The 24,395-nt window shown below is 40.9% G+C and overlaps 1 protein-coding gene across 3 annotated transcripts in view; it reads left to right on the forward strand.

Moving 5' to 3' along the window:
• The window catches only part of timm50 (translocase of inner mitochondrial membrane 50 homolog (S. cerevisiae)), a 178,060-nt gene that overhangs the window by 38,457 nt on the left and 115,208 nt on the right, over nucleotides 1–24,395 (forward strand). For all 3 annotated transcript variants that reach the window (XM_060855933.1, XM_060855934.1, XM_060855935.1), the window contains exon 2: nucleotides 3,286–3,317. In XM_060855933.1, coding sequence (XP_060711916.1) covers nucleotides 3,286–3,317 — 32 coding nt within the window. The remainder of the gene's footprint in view (nucleotides 1–3,285; nucleotides 3,318–24,395) is intronic.

The raw sequence follows: 24,395 nt of genomic DNA on the forward strand, positions 1-24,395 counted from the left end.
TATGCAATCCCATAACCAATGGATCAGATCTAAGCTTTGCAGTCTTGTCGCATCTAGTTGTGAGTGATAGTGGACAGCTAAGTCCACTGATGGAGGAAACTTTACAAATATCCCCTCCTCAATATGATTGAAGAGCCCAACACACCAGTGCAAATGATAAGGCTGAAATATTTGCAACAATCTCCAACTAAAATCTTGACCATCTCTGGCTCCTCCAGTGGTATACACCACGTATTCAATTCACTCCACATATCAAAAAAAAAGGTTTGAGGTACTGGATACTGCAAAAACTTATGGGCTTTGATAACATTCCAGCAATAGCACTGAAGGCTTGTGCTCCAGAATTTGTTGATCCCCTAGCCAAGCTGTTCCAGTACAGTTACAACACTGTAATCTACCTCACAATGTGGCAAATTAACCAGTTATGTCCTCTATATAAAAAAAAGGGTTAATCCAATCAGGACAGTTAACACCCCGTCTGTCTATTCTTGATCATCAATAAACTGATGGCAAGTGTCATCAACAGTGCATTCAAGCAGAACCTACTCAGCAATAACCTGCTCAGTGACGCCCAGCTTGGGTACCGTCAGCCACTCAGCTCCTGACCTCATTACAGCCTTGGTTCAAACAAGGACAGAAGAGCTGAATTCCAGAGGTGAGGTGAGAGGGACAGCCCTTGGCATCAAGGCTAAATTTGACCAAGTATGGCATTGAGGAGTCCTAGCAAAACAGGAATCAATGAGTATCTAGAGGGGCAAACTCTCTAGTGGTAGGAGTCATACATACCTGGCACATAGGAAGATGGTTTTTGGTGATCAGAAACCTCAGGCCCAGGACATCTCTGCAGGGCTGCTTCAGGGTAATGTCAGAAACCCAGCTATCTTCAATTGCTTCATCAATGACCTTCCCTCCATCATAAGGTTAGAAGTAGGGATGTTCACCAATGATTGCACAATGTTCAGTTCCATTCGCAACTCTTCAGATACTGAAGCAGTCCATGTTTAAATGCAACAAGATCTATACAATATTCACCCTTTGACAAGTGGCAAGTAAAATTGTACCACACAAATGACAGGTAGTGGAGGTCTCCAGTTTTTTAAAAAAAGTCTAATGTTGTCCTTGACATTCAGTGCTGTTGCCATCACTGAATGCCCCACCCTCAGTATCCTTGGGGTTACCGTTGACCAGACACTCATCTGGACTTGCCACATAAACCCAGTAGCTAAAGAGCTGGTCGGAGGCTAGGAATACTGTGGCAGCTAAACCACTTCTTGAATTTCCAAAACTTATCCCTCATCTAAAAGGCCCAAGTCAGGAGTATGATGGAATTCTGCACCATCTACATCAATCAAGGAGCTTGACGCCATCCAGGAGAAAGTAGCTTACTTGATTGGCACCATGTGCACAAGCATCCACACACTCTCTGCCACCAATGCTCAGTAGCAGCAGAGTCTACTATCTACACGATATTCACCAAATATCCTTGGACAGTACTCATCACCACTTCTATCTTGAAGGATAAGGGAAGCAGATATATGGGAGCACCAACTACCTTCAGGTTCCCCTCCAACCATCTTGACTTGGAAATATATTGCAGTTCGTCCAGTGTCATTGGATCAATATCCTGGAATTCCCTCTAACAGCATTGTGGGTCAACCTACGGTTCATGGACTGCAGTGGTTCAAGGACAGCACCTTTTCAAGCAATAAATGCTGTCCAGTCAGTGAATTCGTTAAACAAAACTCCTCTCTTAGGTCAGTGATATTTGCTCATTGTAAAATTATAGTGCCATGGTTGATGAATGCAGCCAAGTGGTGGTTGTTCATATGCAGGCCTTGGTATGGTAGTTAATGACAGAATTGTTTCCTTGACAGCCAAATCAGTCTCTTTGTGCTTCCCATGCAGAGTTCTAGTAGGTGTCACAAGATAAAAGCAGGCAGGGTAAATCTTTTCTTCTTCTTTTGATTTTTTTAAAAAAGATTTTATTTCAAAATACTCATCAAAAGTATCTTTCTACATAGATTGTCACAAATACAGTTTGGTTCTGTAAAATAAGATATCAAAGAAACAAAAACATTGGCATTTGACTTGATCCAACAAACCAAAGACATCTCTTACCTCAAATACACAAAAATATAGTCTGTGTATCAGAAGAGTCTGATGAGTTTATCCAATTTGGCACTGGACAGGAAATTTAAACTACTTTTTAAAAGGTGCGGGTGGTCTCTTGTTGAAAAACTCAGTTGAGTCCCTATGACTGAGCTGTTTTGCAAAATTGCCAGTTTGTTTTGATTAACACGTTTCTTTATGTAGAAAAGCACAAGTGTTTGGCAGCATTATCAGAAAAGCTGTGCAGTAATTATTTTTGCCACTTAGACACATGTTTGTATTTGTTACTTTGCACTAAAAATGTGTCACATAAATATTGCTTTCCATAAAACTGCTGAGCCAATTAATCTCCACATTGAGAGGTGACACAGATACCTCCAATACTGACGTTGCCATTTTACAATCCTCCTTTTTCCTCCCCTTCTGAAGGGTCTGATTTGTATTGAGGGAGCAATTCTGCAACAACAACAGCCAGATATCCTGCCTAAGTGACGGCTGTTCCTGCATAAGTTTAGACAGCCAAATACTGGCATGTGGTTCTAATGTTTGACAACACGGCAGATGAGCCAGATCTAGGCCAGATGTAGTCACAATCTGTACAGAATGGTCCCAACGTTGCTCTCCTAAATATGTACACACTTCAGTAGTCAAATTGATTTTTGTCTCTTTCCCCTACTCAATCTCTCTTGTTTTCCCCCCCCCCCCACCTGCCCGCAGTCTTACAATGCTAGTTTTCAGAGGGTGGGGTTGGAGGGTGCTGGCAGGTGGGGGAATTGACTACCTTTACCCAATGGCAAGGCATAAAACTTCCACTTCTTGAAAACTAAAATGCAGTTTTGAGCAAATTAACTTGAAATAATAAAGAATGAATAATGATTATGACAAGACGTCCAGTCACTGCTGGTAACTGTCACTTTTTTTTAATGGTACCAGTACGACCAAGGCTGCAAAATTAGAATGCAAGATATAATTGTTTCAAAAAGACACTCATGGGTCCTATTTTTGCATGAAGATGAAGCTGAATTTCATTTTCAATTATGCTTATTGAGTTATGGTATTCTTAACTGTCTAAAATAATTCCTCATTCTAACTTACCTTGTGTTTTAAAGCTTTCCATGGTTAATTATTAATGCACATTTTTATCCTTTTCTCCCTTCCCTCCTCTTTTTTTTACAGGTAGTAATTCAGTAGATGAAGCTGGAAACAAGGTAAGAAATCTTTTGATTTTGCTTGCTAGCAGTGAGTGTTTGTTCACAGAGTGCAGTACTTGTAGTCATCCAAACGTTTAGAAGAATTTTATGGCAAAACAGCTGAGAACTTAGAACAGCAAGAGAAAGGCGTTTTCACTTCTCAGGAATCAGGCTGCAATTGCCAGGATATTATGAGAAGTAGTTACATTTTTTTTCTTCAGTCTTTTCTTTAACCTCTCCTTCAGGCTTCTTCTTTCTTGGAATCTCTCCTTAGCTGGTGCTTGGGCAAACGGACGCTCTGTTCTAACTCCAGTCTTCTCTGTGCTCAGCTGACAGCTGTAGGTTGAATTGATTTTCATCCTGATCTAAAGCCTCTGACTTGCAAAGTAAATGTTTCTTTCTTTCTCAACTGAGTTGTCATCCTTCCCTTTTTAGTATGAAGCTTTTGGTATTCTGACCTAAGTATTGATTTATCGCATTGGCTGTGAAGAAAGTGTGTGAAATAGACCTATGTTTCCTAGGTCTATGTACTATTCCTGATATTTAGCAATGAGATTCTATTAAAAAAATCTAGAGGGCTTCCTGTTCGGATGCTGATGAGCTCTGGTTGCAGAGTCCACAACTAGGAGACATGGTCTCAGGATTTCCCATTTGGAGCCATGGTGAGGAGAAACTTTTTTCTTCAGATTGATCTACATTAAATGAATAAGTGCTTAGTCATAAAATATAGCACAGTACAGGCCCTTTGGCCCTCAAAATTGTGCCGACCTTTTATCCTACTCTAAGATCAAACTAATGTACGTACCCTACATTTTATTTTCAACCATGTGCCTATCCAAGAGTCACTTAAATGTCCTTGTGTATCTTGACTCTACTACCACTGCTGGCAGCTAATTCCACAGACCCGCCATTTTCTGTGTAAAGAACCTACCTCTGACACATTCCCTAAACGTTCCTCCCTCAAGTGATAGCCATTTCCGCCCTGGGAAAAAAGTCTCTGTCATCATCTTGTACACGTCTATTGAGTCACCTCTCACCATCCTTCGCTTCATTGAGAAAAGTCCTCGTTCCCTCAACCTTTCTTTGTAAGACATGTCCTCTAGTCATTCTTATAAGTCCTCTCTTTATCCTCTAAAGCTTCCACATCCTTCCTATAATGAGGCAACCAGAACTGAACATAGTATTCCAAGTGTGCTGTAACCAGGGCTTTATAGAGCTGTAGCTTAACCTTGTGGCTGTTAAACTTAATCCCTCTGTTAATGAAAGCCCATATACCATACGCCTTCTTAACGATTATTTGAACTTATTCAGGATTGAGAATGTATTTTTGGAATAGAGATATAGAAGGAAAGTTCAGATAAAAGATTAACCATGCTCCCACTGTTTGAGCAGGCTCAAAGATTGGATTTCCAGCTCCTTCCTTTTATTCTTCATTCCGAGGCTATTACTATCTCCTGATATTGGTTTTGAATTATTCATTGGGACAGTTTAGTCTACTACTTTAATGAAAAATGAAAGAGATGAGCTGAAACATATTTTTCATGTATATTAGAGAAGCTTTACAGAGATTTGACGGCGTGAGAGCAGGGTTTTGAACGAGGGAAACTCTCAGTCACAGCATTTGAGAAATATCATTTAAGACTGAGGTGAGGAGGAAGTCTTCCTTGACACCATCCAGGGCACAACAGCTAACTTGACTGGCTGTGGAAGGAGTAAATGTTTATGCAGTAGTAGCAGTGTATGGAATGCACTGCAGATTATAGAATTGCCACTGTGCGGAAGCAGGCTGTTTCACACCAACCCTCCAAACAGCATCCCACCCGGATCCACCCTACTCTATCCCTATAATCCTGCATTTCCCATGACTAACCCACTTAGCCTGCACATCTTTGGACTGTGGGAGGAAACTGTGTTGTGGATCAGGCTAGACCCCCTCAAAGTATTTCAAAAATAGCCCGGACCCTAACTTTCTAGTTGTTTTAAGCAGGTGTAACTAGAAATTAGTTTTAAGCAAAATAGAATTTATTTGTAAGATTAAGGAATGAAACACAAACCAAAGAGAACAAAATATAGAATAACTTAACCTATCCAAAAACCCAGCTGATTATCCCAACTCCTGCAACAATTCCCATAAACATCCTTGGTAAATATCAAACATAGGGTCTTACACGAGAGCTGACTGAGATTCAGAAGAGAATACCTTGCATGTAACTGTTTCTTTGGCTAGCAGCCTCAAAACGATTGCTTTCTCTGAACAGCCAGAGTGCTAAAAACCAAACCAAACCAGAGAAAGCTGAGCTGGGAGAACTGGCCACTTCCCTTTCATTGTACAAGTGTTTATGTAATAAACCTTGAAAGTCTTTTGCCTGACGCACTATCTGTTAGCTATATCGAATTGACCCTAAAGCCCATCAAAGCCCAGTCTTTTGGAGCCTGAGTCTTTTGACCACCTGGAGAAAAAAATCAAGGACAACCTGACCTTGTTAAAGGAGCAACATCATCACAGAAACCATAGCACCTGGAGGAAACCCGTGCAGATGCAAGAAGAATGTGCAAACTTTACCCACAGTCACCTGAGCCACCTTGCTGCCCAGATCTGCTTTCTAAGAATCCGTGGACCATGTCCTGAATTGCCATTTGCTAAATTATTTGCATTTAAATGAACCTTCACAGCGTTCTGTCCCCCTCTCCTGAGCAAAGTTGCCTCAAAAAGAGTTAACAACTCTGTCAAACGGCTGTCGGTGGTGAGACAGCACAGGGGGTGAGAGAGAGCCCAGCGCAGAAAACAGATTGAGGTCCCATGGGGAAAGCCCAGCATGGGGCGACTGCAGGCCCAGGGCTAGAGAATGACTGTAATGTTGAACTTTTAACTGCTTTTACTTTGTGTCTAAGGTTTTGTATCTTTGTGTAAGAGATGGACAATCACCAAGTCTCTCTAGACAGCAGCTTCTAAACCTATAACCACTTCCATCCTAAAGGCCAGAGGTAGCAGGTATATGGTAACACCACCATCCACAAGTTTCCCTCCAAGCGAACACCATTATGATTTGGAAATATATTGCTGTTCCTTCAGTATTCCTGTGTCAAAACCCTAGAATTCTATCCCTTTAGTATAGTATTGTAGATGTACCTACATCACAAAAAGGCAGATCACTACCACCTTCTCAAGGGCAGAGAGCCCTAGAGATGTACAACATGGAAACAAACCCTTCAGTCCAACTCCTTAATGCTGACTAGATAGCCTGAATTAATTTAGTCCCATTTGCCAATGTTTGGCCGACATCCCTCTAACTCTTCCTATTCATATGTCCATCCAGAAGCCTTTTGAATGTTGTAATTGTACCAGCCTCCATCACTTCCTCTGGCAGCTCGTTCCATAACCACATTACCCCCTGCATGAGAACATTGCCCCTTAGTTCCTTTTAAATCTTTCCCTGTCTCCTTTAAACCTATGCCCTCTAGTTTTGAACTCCCCCACCCTGGGGAAAAGACCTTGCCTATTTAGCCTATCCATGCCCCTCATTTTACATATCTCTATCAGGTCACTCCACAGCCTCTGACGCTCCAGGGAAAATAGCCCCAGCCTATTCAGCCTCTCCCTATAGCTCAAATACACCAACTTTGGCAGCATATTTGTCTATCTTTTCTGAACGTTTTTTTCATTATTCACAACATCTTTCGTATATCAGGGAGAGCAGAATTGCAAGCAGTATTCCAAAAGTGGCAGAACCAATGCCCTATTGAGCTGCAACATAACCTGCCAACTCCTACACTCAATGCACCAACCAATAAAGGCAAGCATATCAAATGCCGCTTTCACTATCCTGTCTACCTGCAAATCTATTTTAAAGGAACGGAATCCAAGGTCTTTATGTTCAATAACACTTGCCAGGACCTGGCCATTGAGTGCATAAGTCCTGCCCTGATTTGCTTTCCAAAATGCAGCACCTCACATTTATCTAAATTAAACTCCAGCTATCACTCCTCAACCCATCTGATCAAGGTCCCATTGTACTCTGAGGTAACCTTTGCTGTCTACGACACCAATTTTGGTGTCATCTGTAACCTTAACTAACTATACCTCCTATGACCACATCCCAATTATTTATAAATGACAAAGCAGTGGACCCAGTACTGATCCTTGTGGCACACTACTGGTCACAGTCCTCCAGTCTGGAACGCAACCCTGTACCACTACTTTCTGTCTCCCACCTTCGAGCCAATTTTGTATCCAAATGGCTAGTTCTCCCTGTATTCCTCGTGATCTAACCTTATTAACCAGTCTACCATGTGGAACCTTGTCGAACACTTTACTGAAGTCCAGACAGATCATGTCCATTGCCATGCCTCCATCAATTCTCTTTGTTACTACTTCAAAAAAACTCAATCAAGTTAGTGAGACATGATTTCCCACACGCACAGCCATTTGACTGTCCCTAACTGTCCTTCCCTTTCCAAATGCATGTAAATCCTGTCTCTCAGAGATCCCTCCAACAACTTGGCAGAGTCATTTGGCTGTAGTCCCCTCGCTTTTCCTTACCACCACCTTAAATAATGGTACCACGTTTGCTAATCTGCAATCTTCTGGCACTTCATCCGTGGCTATCAATGATATACAAATATCTCAGCATCTCAGGTTGGGCAATAAATGCAGGCCCAGTCAGTGAAGCCCACATTCCATGAATAAATATTGAATAACTGAAGATAGTGATTCTTTGGAATTCTTTATCCCAGAAGGTGTGAAGGTTCAGTCATTGAACATATTCAAGAAAGATCTGCAAATTAGAAGCATTAAAAGATATAAAGGGATATGGAAATAATGTGTGAAAATGGTGAAGAAGTTGAGAGTCAGCCATGGTCAAACTGAATAGCAGAGCAAACTTGAACCAAATGGCTTACTCCTTCTATTTCTTATGTTCCCATGCGCTCTCATTTCTTTGTGCCCTATGCATCCATCTCGTACCTTTTGAGGCTATTTTTAAGAAAAAGTTAATGCTCATCTTGCAATATAAAGGATTTCCACTTTGTTCCACTACTTTTGAAGGAATTGGCACCAGCTTCTTTTTGACGAAAGAAAAACCGAGTTATAGTCTGAACTGAAACATTGCCAATGTAAAGGAAACTTGAACAGCCTTTGTAGGTCGTGATTTTACTATTCTGTAATTTAGCAAATTATGATGGGTGTTTCATTTCAATATTGTGGTTAACATTGTGGAGTGGAATTGTTTTCTTTATAGGTGATAAACAACAGGGAAGAGTTCTTCCCTGGAATATTTCTGATGTGTATGCCTAAAGTATATTTTGGCATTGAGTTTACGAAGGAACAGAATTGCAACAGACTTCATTGTTTAAAGGCAACAAATGAAATATGTCATTAATACTCCTCCTCCTTCTCTGCTGCTACCTGTAGCTATTCCTGCCAGAAGATTTGCTGTCATAGTATGCCACAAACATCTGTCTTGCACTGTGCTCACACACTAACTGTAGTTTTTCTGCAATCACTTTGTGACATCCACTACTTAACTCTACCTGGATCCATCCATCTTTCTGCTAACCTTCATTTTGCCCCCAAGAAGAGGTCCCTGGAGCTTTTCAGTTATGGTCAAGTTGGTTGAAGTACTACCTTTTTTTTATGTCACCTTTTGGGGTTGTTTTTGCTTTTCGTATTATAAATACGTCAACCATTTGTCTTGTGGTTTCTAGCAAATGTTCCCCACCATGTGCTGAAGATCAAAAAGAATCCTAAGATACTTGTTGGGTTTGAATTTTTCTTTCTTAGCTGCTTGATGGTGATATTTCTGTTTTTATGCTGCTCTCCTCAGTTAATGGTGACAATCATGTGTTTTGTGGATTTAATTCTGAGGCAGTTGGCACTATTTGTAATTTTACATTTATTGCCTATTCATTGTAAACCTGAGATGATAGTGATGAACTGATATTGCAGCAGCCAACCAAGCAGTGACATGACGACTGCCAACTGAAATAGGCCGAGTCATCCATGCATTTCGTGGAACTTGACTCGTGGTATGTCAAACTAAGTGGAACTGTTGGGTTCCCTGCCTTTAAAACATTTTGAAGAGTTGGGTATAAGAGAACTATTTGACAGCTTTCAGGATTCCTGTTTTCTGGTACTAATAAATAGTTCATTTGATCAGCATTCGGATCAACTTTCGCAGTTGTACTCACAATATCACAATTTATATCTATATATTGCATTTAAAAGTTGAATCCTGCAACCACTAACATGAATCAGATGAAACTAGAATTACTCTTAATACTGTGGAACCTGGCCTCAAACTGTTTATTCCTAATTTTACATTGAAGTTCTAAGAGCAAAATTTTTTTCCCTGGGGAAAACAGAAATCTCAAACATTTTCCCACTTATACAGGTCTTTTGAAGGGCCAGGATAATAGTGCATTGTGGGAACAGAGTCTGTCAAACAAAATTACCAAGTTGCTCTGAAGTACATTCGCAGATTGTTGTTACATTGTTCAAAAGCATGGCATTATTGCACCTTGAGGCCAGGCGTTGCAATGTCTTGACATTTTACAACTCATAAGTATCGTTAACAGTCAGACGAGATGTGATGCATACTGAGAAAAGTGTGGCTCGTGGCACACTCCTTGCACTATGAAAAACTGCTTTTTCCCTTTTGAGTTTGAAGTAATTAGCAGCAGTTTGTGAGTTGCTGCTCGGCAGACATGGGAGGCACTTTGAATCCCTCTCTTATCTCATAGTTCACATGAACTCTGAGCACACTGCTCATAGGTTCACTGCTGACTGTCTTAAATAAATATATGACTGAACTTCAGTAATTCTGTCACCTTAAATTTGCTTCTTGTCAAATCCCATTTCATAAATAGGTTTTGGTGAGTTTTCTGTGCCTCAAACCTACGAAGAGCTGATTGTTACCTGCCTATCATAACCCGATACTGCACCACAGCAGGGCATTTGGCCCATATTGTCTTCAGCAACCCTTTGTGAGTACTACCAATTAGTCCCTGCAATCCTGCTGTTTTCACCCACTTATGCAGATTTTGGGCTTTTATGAAAACTGCAAACTTTTCATTAATCAGCACCTGAGAGACGAGGAATGTGCTAGTCAATCAAATATTCCAGTAGATCAAGCTGTCAATATAAAAACTCACTAAGTAATAGAAATGTAATGCAGAGGAGATAAGCATCACTGTTATACTTGACTTATAGCATAGATCACTTAAATAATAATGAAACTTGGCCTTAAATAAAACTTGCTGTCAGAGAGCCTTCTCATTCGTACCCTCAACTATGGTAATGCAGTAAATTTCTGATGTTTCAAGAATATAATTTTTGCTGGTTTATCGAGGGTGCCAGTTTAAACTAAGCTTGTTACATCTCCGATTCTCAATTAAAAGTTACTTTTGAATTATCGTCATCTCCTTTGGGAAGTTTATTGATTTAGTGCATACACAGTTGAGTTGAGCAGTAGCTTTGTCAGTGCTGTCATTGGGTTCTTTAAGATTAGAGTGGTGCTGGAAATGCACAGCAGATCAGGCAGCATCCAAGGAGTAGGAAAATTGACGTTTCGGGCAGGAGCTCTTCATCCTGATGACCTGCTGTACGTTTCTAGCACCGCTTTAATCTTGACTCTAATCTGCAGTCCTCACTTTTGCCTATGGGGTTCTTTAAACCCATCTTCCAATGTAGTCAACAGACTCTCCTTAGTAATGAGAGTTATTTTTTGGATTGCATCATAATTGAAGGCTGGATGATCTTGGTGAATCCACTGCTGTTGAGTGGCTGAACAAAAGGCTTTGATCAGTCCAGAAATAGTTTAATCGAGTCCACTGTGGCTGTTGAAGGCTTAAAGCAGGTGAGCAAGTGGTAGTGAATGATATCTGGAAAATTTCTTTTCTATGGCTATCCTCCTGCCATGGATCTTCAGCTGTCACTCCCTATCATGTTGGGTTTAACCACATAGGTGGAGAGAGGAAACTGTACTCGACGTTTGTTGAATAAGTCACTGAATAAGGACAGGCTTTGGTAGAGGTAGATCTTTCTCCTTCAGCTTACCTGTAACTCTTGCCAACCTGACGGGGGTTTGGGGATGTTGTCACTGTCACTTAGGCTGAGTGCCAGGGCAGTGATTTGGTTGAAGAAGTACTCCTTTTGTGCTGGGTTGTGAATTGCTGTGTTTGAGCAGATTGCTGCTACACTGAGATGCAGTATACTGTTTTGACTGCATTTTACCAAGAGCAGAGGTCCTTAGGCTCTTGACCTGTGATCCACATGAGGTACTGGCCAGTTTACTGAGGATCTTGTTGTGAGTTTTAACTTTTTAAAAAATTTATCTTGAGGTGCTGCTGTAAGTGAAATTCAGTAAAAAGTGATGCCTAGCTTAAACTGGCTGGAATCTTGTTTCAGTCTCTGGCCATCTAGAATGATTGGTTTCCTTTTGTCACTGGTATTGTGAAGGTAGGAAGAGCAGGAAACTGTTTCATTGGTGCTCTGATTTGGGCACCATTTCTTGCAGTACTTGGCCAGCTTTGTCTCATTATTATTTTAATATATCCTTCAACTCGAGAGTCTACGTCTACGTCTACATGCTACAGCAAATGTCACCCGCTTCGATACACTTCTGGGACGGGATTGAGGGTAGATCACTTTTGTACATGTTGAACAGAGTTACAGCTAAAGCAAGACCTCTGGCAAGGCCTTTCATCTGTTTGTTTTACACGGCAGTAGACTTTTAACCCGTATGAACCCTGAATCATCTGTCCTCAAGTCAAAGTTCAGTGGTATCAATAACCCAAGGAGGGAGAAGTCCTGGGATTTTGTCGAGTGGACCAATGCACCATACTGAGTTAAAGGACAATGTGGCTGTTTTTGGATCTGGAATTGATTTACAAACATTGCTGAAATTTTTCTTAGGGAGGGTATTTATAATTTGTCGGGAAAGGTGTTTATAATTTGTCAATGGGTACCGCTCCCAGTGTTACATTTTCTATTCTGGTTATATGCATTCTCCTGGAGTGAGACAGTTGCACGTCTCTACCAAGCCAAGTTGAAATTGGCTTTCTTACCATGATGCGGGAATCATAAACAAAGATGGAGGTTACCATTTCTGTTGTTAGCTAAATTCACTTCCTTTAACCAATGCAAGCATGCAGTGATTCTGTATCATACATATAGTACTCATTTACTAGGATACTTCAGACGTGTTAAAACAGCACGGTGGCACAGTGGTTAGCACTGCTGCCTCACAGCACCAGGGCCCTGGGTTCAATTCCCGCCTCAGGCGACTGACTGTGTGGAGTTTGCACGTTCTCCCCGTGTCTGTGTGGGTTTCCTCCGGGTGCTCCGGTTTCCTCCCACAGTCCAAAGATGTGCGGGCCAGGTGAATTGGCCATGCTAAATTGCCCATAGTGTTAGGTAAAGGGTATATGTAGGGGTATGGGTGGGTTGCGCTTCGGCGGGTCGGTGTGGACTTGTTGGGCCGAAGGGCCTGTTTCCACACTGTAAGTAATCTAATATCAGATTGTTAGCTTATTCTCAGATAGTGATAACTTGTTCTGCTTGATCATTTCTAGTTTTTTTTTCCAAATTTACAAATACTGGCTGTCAAACATATCTTCCAATTTAACAAATGAAAAAATTATATGTTTGTAGTATATGCTGTCAATTATATGCCTGATGTGGCCATTCCATTGCAAGAATTGGTCCCAGTCCTATGAAAGAAAATGGTCATTTAAGGCTCTTTTTAGGTCTTTCCTCAACAGATTTGTGATTTATTAACGCATTGACTGGCAATTGTGCGGTATTCCAGATGTCAGCTTTAATGTTGGATGTTTACCCCCAGTCCCCTAGAGTCTTTGTGTTGATGTTTCTGTCAAGCAACATCACTGAACCTATAAAGGATTAGCTTCGGGCAGTCCTTGCAGTCACTACACTCCCCACTGCTTGAGTGAATGTGCCTCTGGCACTGAGCTTTCCATACAGCAGCAGTTATGTAACCAAAACACGGCTTGAATTTGATGCCATGCTAATGTCCCACTGTGGTCTTAATTTTCCAGGGTTTCCTTCCTACCATCACATTTGGTACAGCAAAGCACTGATCAACTTTCACTGTCACCTCTGATTTAATCTCAGCATTTGAAATTTGTTAGTCCTGGTAACAAAGGCCATGGCAATCTTTGAAGATTTTTTTAAGGTGGTTGCAATTAACTCTTCAAACTCACTAGTCTCTGAAGTACTGTTTCACACTCAGGATGCTCAAAACAGTTTAAGGGTTAGTGAATGTGGGTTTGAAACATCAAACCCATCTATAAAGTCAAGACTGATACAAAGCATTCCAAAGCTAATATGATACTGTGGTATCTTTAAGTTGTAAGACTTATCTTAAAGTTGAAACTGATTCATTCAGGAGTGACACCGAAAAGTTGAGCCACTTTTCACCAAAGAATCCCCCTCTTTTCCACCCGTACCCTCATCTCCTCCTCACACACACACCCCCCCCCCCCCCCCCCCCCCCCCAAACCAAAAAAATGCCTGGGGTTCAGTTGGAGCTTTCGAGATCTGAGATTTTTGGTGCTTAAGTATACCAGGCATACCATATAAAGGTGAGACGATCATGTTGAAGTGCCGATCAGCTGTGATCTGACTGAATGGTGCAGCAAATCAGAGGGCAATTGCTTATGAACCTAAGGAAGGTCATCTCTTAAGCATTGTCCCTTAACCAACTTAGCTGCTTGAAGTGATTTAATGTCACAGTTTATTTCAATGTCAGTATCAAATGTCAGCATTTCCAGCTCCTGAACCACCTCAGGCGGAAGGCATTTGCATTTCTAAAAAGCATCTCCTCAAACATCTATGTACTGAAAGTATTTAAAGAGGAGAGAGGTGATTTTTTTGAAATATCAAGGAGTTGAGTGCTATGATGAGCTGATAGGAAACAGGAGTTGAAACCTGGAAAATCAGTAATGATGATGTAGAGTGGTGCGGCATGCTTGAAGAGCTGAATGCTCCAATTCCTTAAGTCTATAGCAGGTTTGATGTTTTGTCATGGTATAAAAGAAGCTTCATTAATATAAGATGTTTTTCCATCAAGTGGTTTTTGGAATAATTGCTCCAAACTCCATGCAGCTCTCCTACATTTATATTGACTATCCTGTTAGAAGTTGACACAGCAGCTGTGAACTCAGTTCTTGTCTAGGCATTTTTAGGAGTAGGAAAAGCTTTGTTTTATCTTGGAATTGTCAATCTATATTGATTATAATTAGCCTGGAACTTGAAGCCAGGCTGCTCGTCTGCATCAGTTCATTCATTCTTACAGTGCTGTTGTACCACAATGCAACAAAAGACTTTGCAGAATTAGTGCTCAGTGTTTGTTGAGGAGCTCATTGTTAGTGTAATGATTGGTAGATTGTAAGAAAGTGCATCTTGGGGGTTATCCACTAAATCGTCATCTGTCTGTTTACTCCGAGAGCTGTTGACTCAAGCAATCCACGTTGACAGTCAGCAGCATTTGCACTGAACCTGAGCCTATGCCATTTCAATAGTTACTGGTAAACTGATTAAAAAGTTTGTTTATGGTGGCACAGTCCAAAAACACGCAAACTGAAGATTGTCCATATTCCCAGCTTGTACTCCAATGTGTCATGCTCCAGGAATAACTCAATAAAGAAATACTGCTTTCACAGTCAATTGAAAGTTGTTGGTTTGAAAATTGAAGGTTCTCACTGGTTCACCTGCGGCTAGAGTTTCACATCTGCCTGAGGTGACAGTGCTAACACCAAATTCACAGTGCTACTTTATACTCAGCACATGCCGCACACTTCATTAGGTGAGTCCGTAAGCCTTGGCACTAACTAAGCTATTGAAATTGTGCTATTACATAGTTAACAAAGCCCTTTGATATGCAGTCACTTTGAAATAGTGACCAGTCATCAAAGGAAAAGCTTTGATTCTCACTGACATTGTAAGAGTTTCTCAAGAGTACTTTCTTTGTAAAAAGATACATTGCTTCTGTGGGAGCATGGAATTTAGCATCACTTCAGGCTGTTGTAAAGCATCATGATAGATTTACTCATCTTGTGTAATGTCGTAACTCCTACACTGGTAGGAGTAGTAACATTACCTTTACAGTGGGGCAGAGAATAAATTGGTGACAGTGAGTGCATGTAACAAAGGCTGTATGTTCATTATGAATGACTTTAATCTCCATGTAGATTGGGACGGCCAGATTGGCAGAGGTGGCTATGAGAACCCATTCATAGTACATATTCAGGATAGTTTCTGAGAACAGTGTTATAGATCCAACTCTGGGTAAGGCAATTTTTGAACTAATAATGTATAATGAGGCAAGTTTAGTAAAAGATCCCCTAGGAAACAGTGACCATAACATGGTTGAATTTAGTATTCAGTTTGACAAGAAGGAACGTAAGTTTAGTACAGCTGTTTTCTACTTAAGTAAATTACAAAAGACATGAGGGCGAAGCCAATTAGAGCAGACTGGGAAATGAGTCAAGCAAATAGACTGTTGAAGGACAATTGAAAACTTTTAAGAAAATACTTGTTGGTTCACAGCAAAGAAGGATTCGAAGAAGGGGATGTGGCCAAGGTTAGTGGTGAACCAGAGGACTTAGAAACTTGTAAAAATCAACAAAGACTACCATAAAAATAACAAATAGGGACAAAATAAACTTTGAGGATGAACTTGCAAGTATTATCAAGGTGGGCAGCAAGAGCTTCTTTAAATACATAAAAGGGAAGAGAAACCAAAGTGAGCGTAGGCCACTTAGAGAGCCCAAACACTGGGGAAACCAGGAAACCGCAGGGGAGTTGTCACTGTAGACAGCACTAATAACATTCCAAAATTACTAAATCAAAAAAAGAGAGGAAATGAAATAATGCAGTAACTATCAATAGAGAAAGTACTAGAGAACTTAATGGGGTGAAAGACCAATATGACCTCTGGACCTGATGGGATGCATCTCAGGATATTAAAGGAAGTAGCTACAGAGATTGTGGATGCACTCGTAGTATTCGTTCAAGAATTCTTAGATTCTGAAAAAATCCATAAAATTGGAAACCTGCCAATGTAACTCCTTCTATTTAAAAACAGAAGGAGACAAAAATCCATTCACACTTAGCCAATTAGCTTAATGTTTGTTATTGGGAAAATGTTAGAGTAGAATGCAATTGCAGATAATTTAGAAATACATACAATCGAGCAGAGTCAGCATGGCTTCAAGAAGGGGAAATCATACTGGAAAAACTTGCTAGAATCCTTTTGAGGTAACCAGGAGGATACAATGTATGTCATGTATTTGGATTTTCAGATGTGTGCCAAGGTACCACATATTAGTCTATTTAAGTTAAGAGCTTATGATGATAGAAAGTATAGAGGATTGGCTAACTAATAGAGGATAAACAGTTTGGTTAAGGGAGCCATTTTTAACCTGTAACTAATGGAGTGCCAAAGGGCTTGCAGAACATAGAAAACTACAGCACAGGGACAGGCCCTTTGGCCCTCTAAACCTGCGCTGATACAGATTCTCTATCTAAACCTGTCGTCTATTTTCTTAAGGATTTGTGTCTCCCCTACTCCCTGCCCATTCATGTATCCGTCTAGATGCATCTTAAATGTCACTATTATGCCTGCCTCTATCACCTCTGGTGACAACATGATCCAGGGCCTATCTTCCAGGCTTCGCCTGGAGGCTCACTGACAATGTTACCTTGTATGGTGACAAAATGTCTGAAAACGAACCTTCCAGCTCAACAAGCAAATCTGCATCCTGAACCTCAACCTGAGCTACAAATTTTCTCAAAACTCGCTCACAGGAGGTTCAGCTGAGCATAACTCAGATCAGATAAGAACTTGCAGTTAACAGTGGGGTGCTGGAGGCAAGGGTAATGGATTAACAAGGTGGAAAAGCATTCATTACGTAGAATCATTTAACAATATTAGAAGCGTTCAGCATGTGAGGTCAGTTTAACAAGGTGAAAAGTATCTATTATGTGAAGCCAATTAACAAGTAAAGAACATTCATTGTATAACTGCACAATGCTTAATATCTTCTATTGACACTCGCTGATTTTATCGGTCACCCAATTAATATGTATGTTGCCTTATCTGGATGCTCCTTCCTGTAAAATGACTATATAATTCATTAAGAAACTGCTGTTCAAGAGAAGTCCGAGAACTTGTATGTCTGTGCACATGGGCAATCATTCTGTCTCCCCCAGGACCTGGAATAAATATGAAGGAGGTAAAACTACACTGTCACTGAGCGTTTTGCTTCGACTAAGGAGGGAATGGGGTGACATATCAAACTCTCTCCATAGCTAGTGCCCTCCATACCAGGCATCTTTCTGGTGAACCTCCTCTGCACCCTCTTCAAAGCATCCACATCCTTTTGGTAATGTGGCGACCAGAACTATACGCAGTATCCAAATGTGGCCGAACCAGTCTTATACAACTGTAACATGACCTGCCAATTCTTGTGCTCAATACCCCATCTGATGAAGAAAACTCTGTCCTATGCCGCCTTGACCACTCTATTGACCTGCAGTTGCCAACTTTAGGCTACAATGAACCTGAACACCCACATCTCTCTGTACATCAATTTTCCCTAAGACTTTTCCATTTACTGCATTGTTCACTCTGAAATTGGACCTTTCAAAATGCATCACCTTGCATTTGCTCAGATTGAACTCCATCTATCATTTCTCTGCCCAACTCTCCAATCTATCTATATTCTCTGACAATTCCCTTCACTATCTACTACTCCACCAATCTTAGTGTCATCTTCAAACTTGCTAATCAGACCACCTCTACCTTCCTCCAGATAATTTATCTATATCACAGACCACAGTGGTTCTCAGCACAGATCCCTGTGGAACACCACTGGTCACAGTTCTTCATTTTGAGAAACTTCTGTCCACTACTACTGTCTCCTGCTGCCCAGCCAGTTCTTTATCCATCTAGCTAGTACACCCTGGACCCCATGTGGCTTCACTTTTGCCATCAGCCAACCATGGGAACTTATGGATTTCAGTATGGCATTTCATCTACATTCCTTCCCTCATCAATCAACTTTGTCACTTGTTCAAAGAATTCTATTAAGTTGGTAAGACATGACCTTCCCTGCACAAAGCCATATTGCCTATCACTGATGAGTCCGTTTTCTTCCAAATGGGAATAGATCCTATTCCCTCAGCATTTTCTCCAGCAGGTGCACTGGTCTATAATTACCTGGAATATCCATGCTTTGGCGAGTCAGTGTGGACTTGTTGGGCTGAAGGACCTGTTTCCACACTGTAAGTAATCTAATCTAATCCCTGCTACCCTTTTTAAACAAGAAGAAAACATTAGCAATTCTCCATTCCTCTGGGACCTCAGCCATGTTCAAGAATGCTGCAAAAATATCTATTAAGGCCCCGGCTATTTTCTCTCTGTGTCTCCCTGCCTGAGAATTGACATTTCAGGCAGGAGCCCTTTATCCGGAATCATAGATCAGTCAGCCACTGCCCAAATATATTGGTTCACTCACCTTCCCACAGCACAATTCAACCTCTCCCACTCAGCTCCCCTCTCACCGCTGCTACAAATGAAGGCTGCTTACGCTAAAGGTAAGCCCTTTTTAACAGGGAGATTTACCTTCCCGGTAGCCCCTGGCCCTTGCTCTCACTACTGCTGAAAATGAAGGTCAGTGCTACTGCCACAATTACCAGTGATTATGTATTGACTTGGATGAGGAATGTGAATGACACAAAAATAGATCCTGATGAAGGGCTCTGGTCCGAAACGTTGAATTTCCTGTTCCTTGGATGCTGCCTGACCTGCTGTGCTTTAACCAGCAACACATTTTCAGCTCTGATCTCCAGACCTCACTCTTTACACAAAAATAGATCAGAAAGCAAATGCTCAGGAAGATTCAGTTATCTGCAGAGGGAAATAAACCGGTTAAGTGAATGAATATAAACTTAACAGTTGGAATATGTGGAAAAATGTGAGGGTATGTACTTTGCAAGAAGATTAGAAGAGCTGAATATTATTTAAATGGAGAAAGTTACAGAACAGAGCGATTTGGGAGTCCTTGTCCATGATTCATAAAACGTTGGCATCCAGGTTCAGTGGCTAATAGGGAAGGCAAATGGAATGCTGGCCTTTGTTTTGAAGGGTATGGCATATAAAAGTAAGGAGAGCTTGCCAAAACTACACACAACTCTAGTCAGAAAGCAATGGAATAATGCGAAATGTTTTGGGCCCCTTAGCTAAGGATAGACCGGTTAGCCTTTGAGGCAGTCCAGAGAAGATTCACAAGGCTGATGGTGGAGGGTCTGTCTTAGGAGAGGTTCAGTAGGTTCGTCCTGTATTCAATGGATTTTAAAAGAATGAAAGTAACCTTATTGTAACATACAAGATTCTTAGCTGATTTGACAGCATAGATATGGAAAAGTTGTATCCTGCTTGTGGGAGAGCCCAGGATGAGAGGATATATTATCAGAATAATGAGTTGCACATTTAAGATAAATGAGGAATTCTTTCTAGGGACTGCGAATCTGTGGAATTCTTTACAACAGAGGGCTAATTTTGCTCGTGGGTCTTTTGGTCTGGTCTTTAACCTCAATTTCTTTCCCGAATGCACTGAATTCCACAGGACTAAGTGTCCAGAGAAACTGAACTCTCACTGGGTTGTGTTCCTCAAGCACTGACCAGCTGTCTGGGCTGTGGGCCCACAGACACCGACTTTCACACAGTATTATGACAGTCCAATGAGAGTCAAAAGCATTCATTCTCATTGGGGTGTAGATTTCACTGGCATTGGCTCCATTTGAACTCCATATCTGTAGCGGCCTTCTCTCATTGGGTACAGCTTCCACAGACACCGGCTGTGAGCCAACTGACTCTCATCTGATATTGTGCCCAAATCCAAACCAATGCTTGTGGTTGTTTTACCGCATTGTGTCACAATTGAGCTCAGTTCTATTCTTACCTGCTCTATAAATGAGGATGCTTTTGGAACGGATGGTGGGCATTGCCTATTGTTAATGTTTTCTATCGATGTTGATTTTTTGTCCAAAAGAGGGTGAATGCTAATTGATGTATTCCAAGGTGTCTGCCAATACTACTTGCTCAAAGATTTAATTACTTTTGTTTTTCACCTCCCCTTAGCAGTAGCATTGAGGTTGAAGCTGCAGGATATCAGGAAATTGCTAGCTCCAATGTGTATCAACACCCTACCTGACATAGGTTTGATTTGGTTCATCTCATCTGAGGGTTTGCCCACTAAACATGAGCACTATGCTGATGGTAAACTGTGTCGGCACAGAGCTAATATCGTTATATGTTCTTCTGATTTTTTTTTCAAGTAGGATTAGAAATTTGTTTCCACAAGACTGAAGTAAAACTTGATAGATTCTCATCACCTCATCAAGCAAGCAGATGAGAACAGCAAGAAGGTCATTCAGAAGAAATCTTGCATTTAAGTAGCACCCTTCGCATCTTTTGGATATTCCAATGAATGCTTAAAGCCCTTGGGTACATTAAAATGTTCTGTGCAAACTACAAGTTCCCAAAATGGCAATGAGATAAATAACAGGATAATCTGTTTTACATATTGGATGAGATACCAGCCAGAAGAAACCTATCCTCCTCCAGTTAGTTCCATGGGATTTTTCTCAACCATCTAAGGAAACGGGTGGGCTTTTGTTTAACATCTCATTCAAAAACTGACATCTCCCAATAGTGCAGCACACTCTAGCAGTGCTCAGGAGTTTCACACTTACTATCCTTACACACTTACTTATGGGCGGCACGGTGGCACAGTGCTGTCACCGCACAGCACTGCTGCCTCACAGCGCCTGAGACCCGGGTTCAATTCCCGCCTCAGGCGACTGACTGTGTGGAGTTTGCACGTTCTCCCCGTGTCTGCGTGGGTTTCCTCCGGGTGCTCCGGTTTCCTCCCACAGTCCAAAGATGTGTGGGTCAGGTGAATTGGCCATGCTAAATTGCCCGTAGTGTTAGGTAAGGGGTAAATGTAGGGGTATGGGTGGGTTGTGCTTCGGCGGGTCGGTGTGGACTTGTTGGGCCGAAGGGCCTGTTTCCACACTGTAAGTAATCTAATCTAATCTAACCTATCCTAAATATGTCTTGAGTGGCACTTGAATTTAGGTACATCTAGTCTCAGGTGAGTGCTACAACTGAGTCACAAGATAACATTGAATGGGTATTGAAATCTTTGTGGTACTTCAGAAGTCATTTTATCCAGTATTTATTTTTATCACACTATGTATGGAAGGGGTTAGTTATCCTTTTTTGGATCTGTCATCTATTTTTTCTGTTTATGGCAAAATTGATTTTCTTTAACTTGCTGGTACAGACACTTTGGGCTGGTTGACCTCCTTTGTGTGCTTAACTTTCTTATGGCTTTCTTTTTAATGTGCATGGGCATAATGTGAATCACTTGGTATTACATTGAGGATAGCCAGCACCTATTGCATTTAGGAAATGAAAAACCAATTGGAAAGGAGAAATGGAAGATCCTTGGTAGCTCTTCAAATAAGAACATGGAAGTTGTTCCGGTGAACTGTTTATCTCTCTGTCAACAAGACTATTAACTGGTCACTTATCTTGTTGCTATATGTCTACAAAATACAGGCATACAAGTGGGAGCAGGGGTTAGCCATTTATTTGGCTTCTCGCATCTGTACTAGTATTACAATCAGGTCACCCATTACCTTATTTAATCTCAATTCCATATTCCTATCTACCCTGTTCCTTAGCAAAAATCTAACGATATTCAAAGTTAGAACTCCACAAGCTTTTGAGAAAGCAAATTCCAAGGACTTGACCCTTGGAGAAGAAAGTCTTATTTCTGTCTTAAATGAGTGACCCCTCTTTTATTTTTAAAACTGAACCCGAGATCTAGATTCTTCAAAAAGAGGAAATACCCAATCCATGCCTTCTCAGGATACATTTGCATCTAAACTGCAGCCTGTTCCATCCCCTCTTCTTAAATCTGTCTATTTCCAAGTAGAGGTAGTCCCCAACTTACAAACTTTCACTTTAAAAATTAGGACCCTTATTGGGGCATGTTAATATTAATGTTCAATGTCTGACATGTTTACATTTGCTCATACTTACAGCTATTTTATATTGTATTATGTTCCAACTAGTGTACAAATCAACTTATTAATGGAACCCATTTGTAAACTGGGGGCTGCCTGTAAGCCTTAGTCCAGTAAACCTTTTCTGAACTGATTCTCTCACATTTTCATGCTCCGTTAAATGAGCTACTGTGTTTGCTTATATAACAATGAACATAGTTTGTAAGTAATTTATTAATAAAAACTCCCTTTTTAGATGTCACATGGGCATGAAGGGAATTGCAAATATGTGTTCTTTCTCGAAATAAACGAGAACGACAAAGAGACCTAAAACAGAAATTGCTGTAAAAACTCAGCAGGTCTGGCAGTACCTTTGGAGAGAAAGCAGAGTTAATGTTTCAGGCCCAGCTGTCCACTTTTGAAGAAGGGTCACCTGGACCTGAAATGTTAACCCTGCTTTCTCTGAACAAGTGCTGACAGACTCACTGGGTTTTTCCAGCAATTTCTGTTTTTGTTTCTGATTTCAGCATCCGTGTTTTTTTTTGTTAGAGAAAGGAAACTTTGACACTAGTTATAAAAGGCAGTCTTTTAAATACTATGCTTGAAGAATAGGTGGACTTGGGTGTTACAGAGACTGATGAGATGAAGTAGGAATGACCGTTTTAAGGGAATACTTGTTGCAAGTTGCGATTGTTAGTAGATTACAATCAATACCAGATGCAAGCAATCTTTTGCTGGTTTAGCTAAAGCCTGTCCTAAGCAAGAATCGTAGGCTTCACGAGAGGGCAAACCAAATTCTTTGAAGGAATTTACAGACCACTGTCAGAAGAGCAGGGGAGTGGGAGTAACTGGGTAGGTCTGCCATGACTAGCATGTTGAGACTAATGGCTGCCTCATGCAGGTTAGAGGAACTTCTTTAATGGTAATAATATTACAATCTATTTTCTAAATAAAATTGATCAAATTAGATGTTTGCTTGGGAATTTGAAAATCTCACACATCAGTTTGTGATTCTCCTCTGACTTGGTTCTCACGTTCACACATCCACTTTAGCTGGCGTTTAAGAATCCACTTCTTTTCGTGTGTGACTGCAGCACACTACTTACGTTCAGCTGTAAAAGTGACCTATCCTTTGAACCTTTGGTTGTAAATAACACCCTCTTTTTTAGAAGGCAATGTGCTTCTTGTATCAGATCTCAACACAAGTTAAATCCCTGAAAATGAATAGATATTTAACCATGAAAGAGCTTGTTGAAGTTGCAGATCTGCATGAGATTGTTGAAACTCTGAGGAGGTGGCATTGTTCAAAGAACATGCTCGCAACTTATGAATGTTGTAAGTTGTGCCGCATTCCTTTACACCAGAATGGAGATTGAGAGGAGTCTCTTGAGCTTTGGAAAAGATTTAGTTGGAGGCCCATCTGATTACAGATTTATTATCCTGTTATCTGGGTACTTAGTATGTTGATGTAAAATGATTAAAGTATATGATTCCCTGGTTTTTCTACTATCCTATATTTCACCCTTTACTGCGGTAAGCAAGCAGGTTTGATTATATTTTGCACTTTGCCAAAATGTTCTCTCCAGCAGTTTTCCTGGAAAGAAACTGATTTTTTGTTAGTCTGCCGCATCAAGAATTGTCAGCACTTAATGGTTGTGCAATTGAATATTTTTTAAACTGTTATTTTAACAAAGGTGTTTACTGCTGCATTATGATCCATTTTTACGCCTAGAAAAGCTGGACCTTTATCCCATTTGTCATTTTCTTGTGCAAACGTTGATATTTTGGGACTTATCCACGATGGTGTGTTCAAAGCAAAGCCACCTTTTGACCTCTATATTTTCATATAATTGTGGGATCCCCACATGTGGAAGAAGGCCATTCATCCCATCAATCCACACTTACCCTCTGAAGAGCATCCCACCCAGACCTTATCCCCTTACCCCACACTTCATTGGCCTGTAGGAGCAAACAGGAGGACCCAAAGGAAATCCATGGGT

The sequence above is a fragment of the Hemiscyllium ocellatum genome, chromosome 47 (assembly GCF_020745735.1).
Source record: "Hemiscyllium ocellatum isolate sHemOce1 chromosome 47, sHemOce1.pat.X.cur, whole genome shotgun sequence".
NCBI lineage: Eukaryota > Metazoa > Chordata > Chondrichthyes > Orectolobiformes > Hemiscylliidae > Hemiscyllium > Hemiscyllium ocellatum.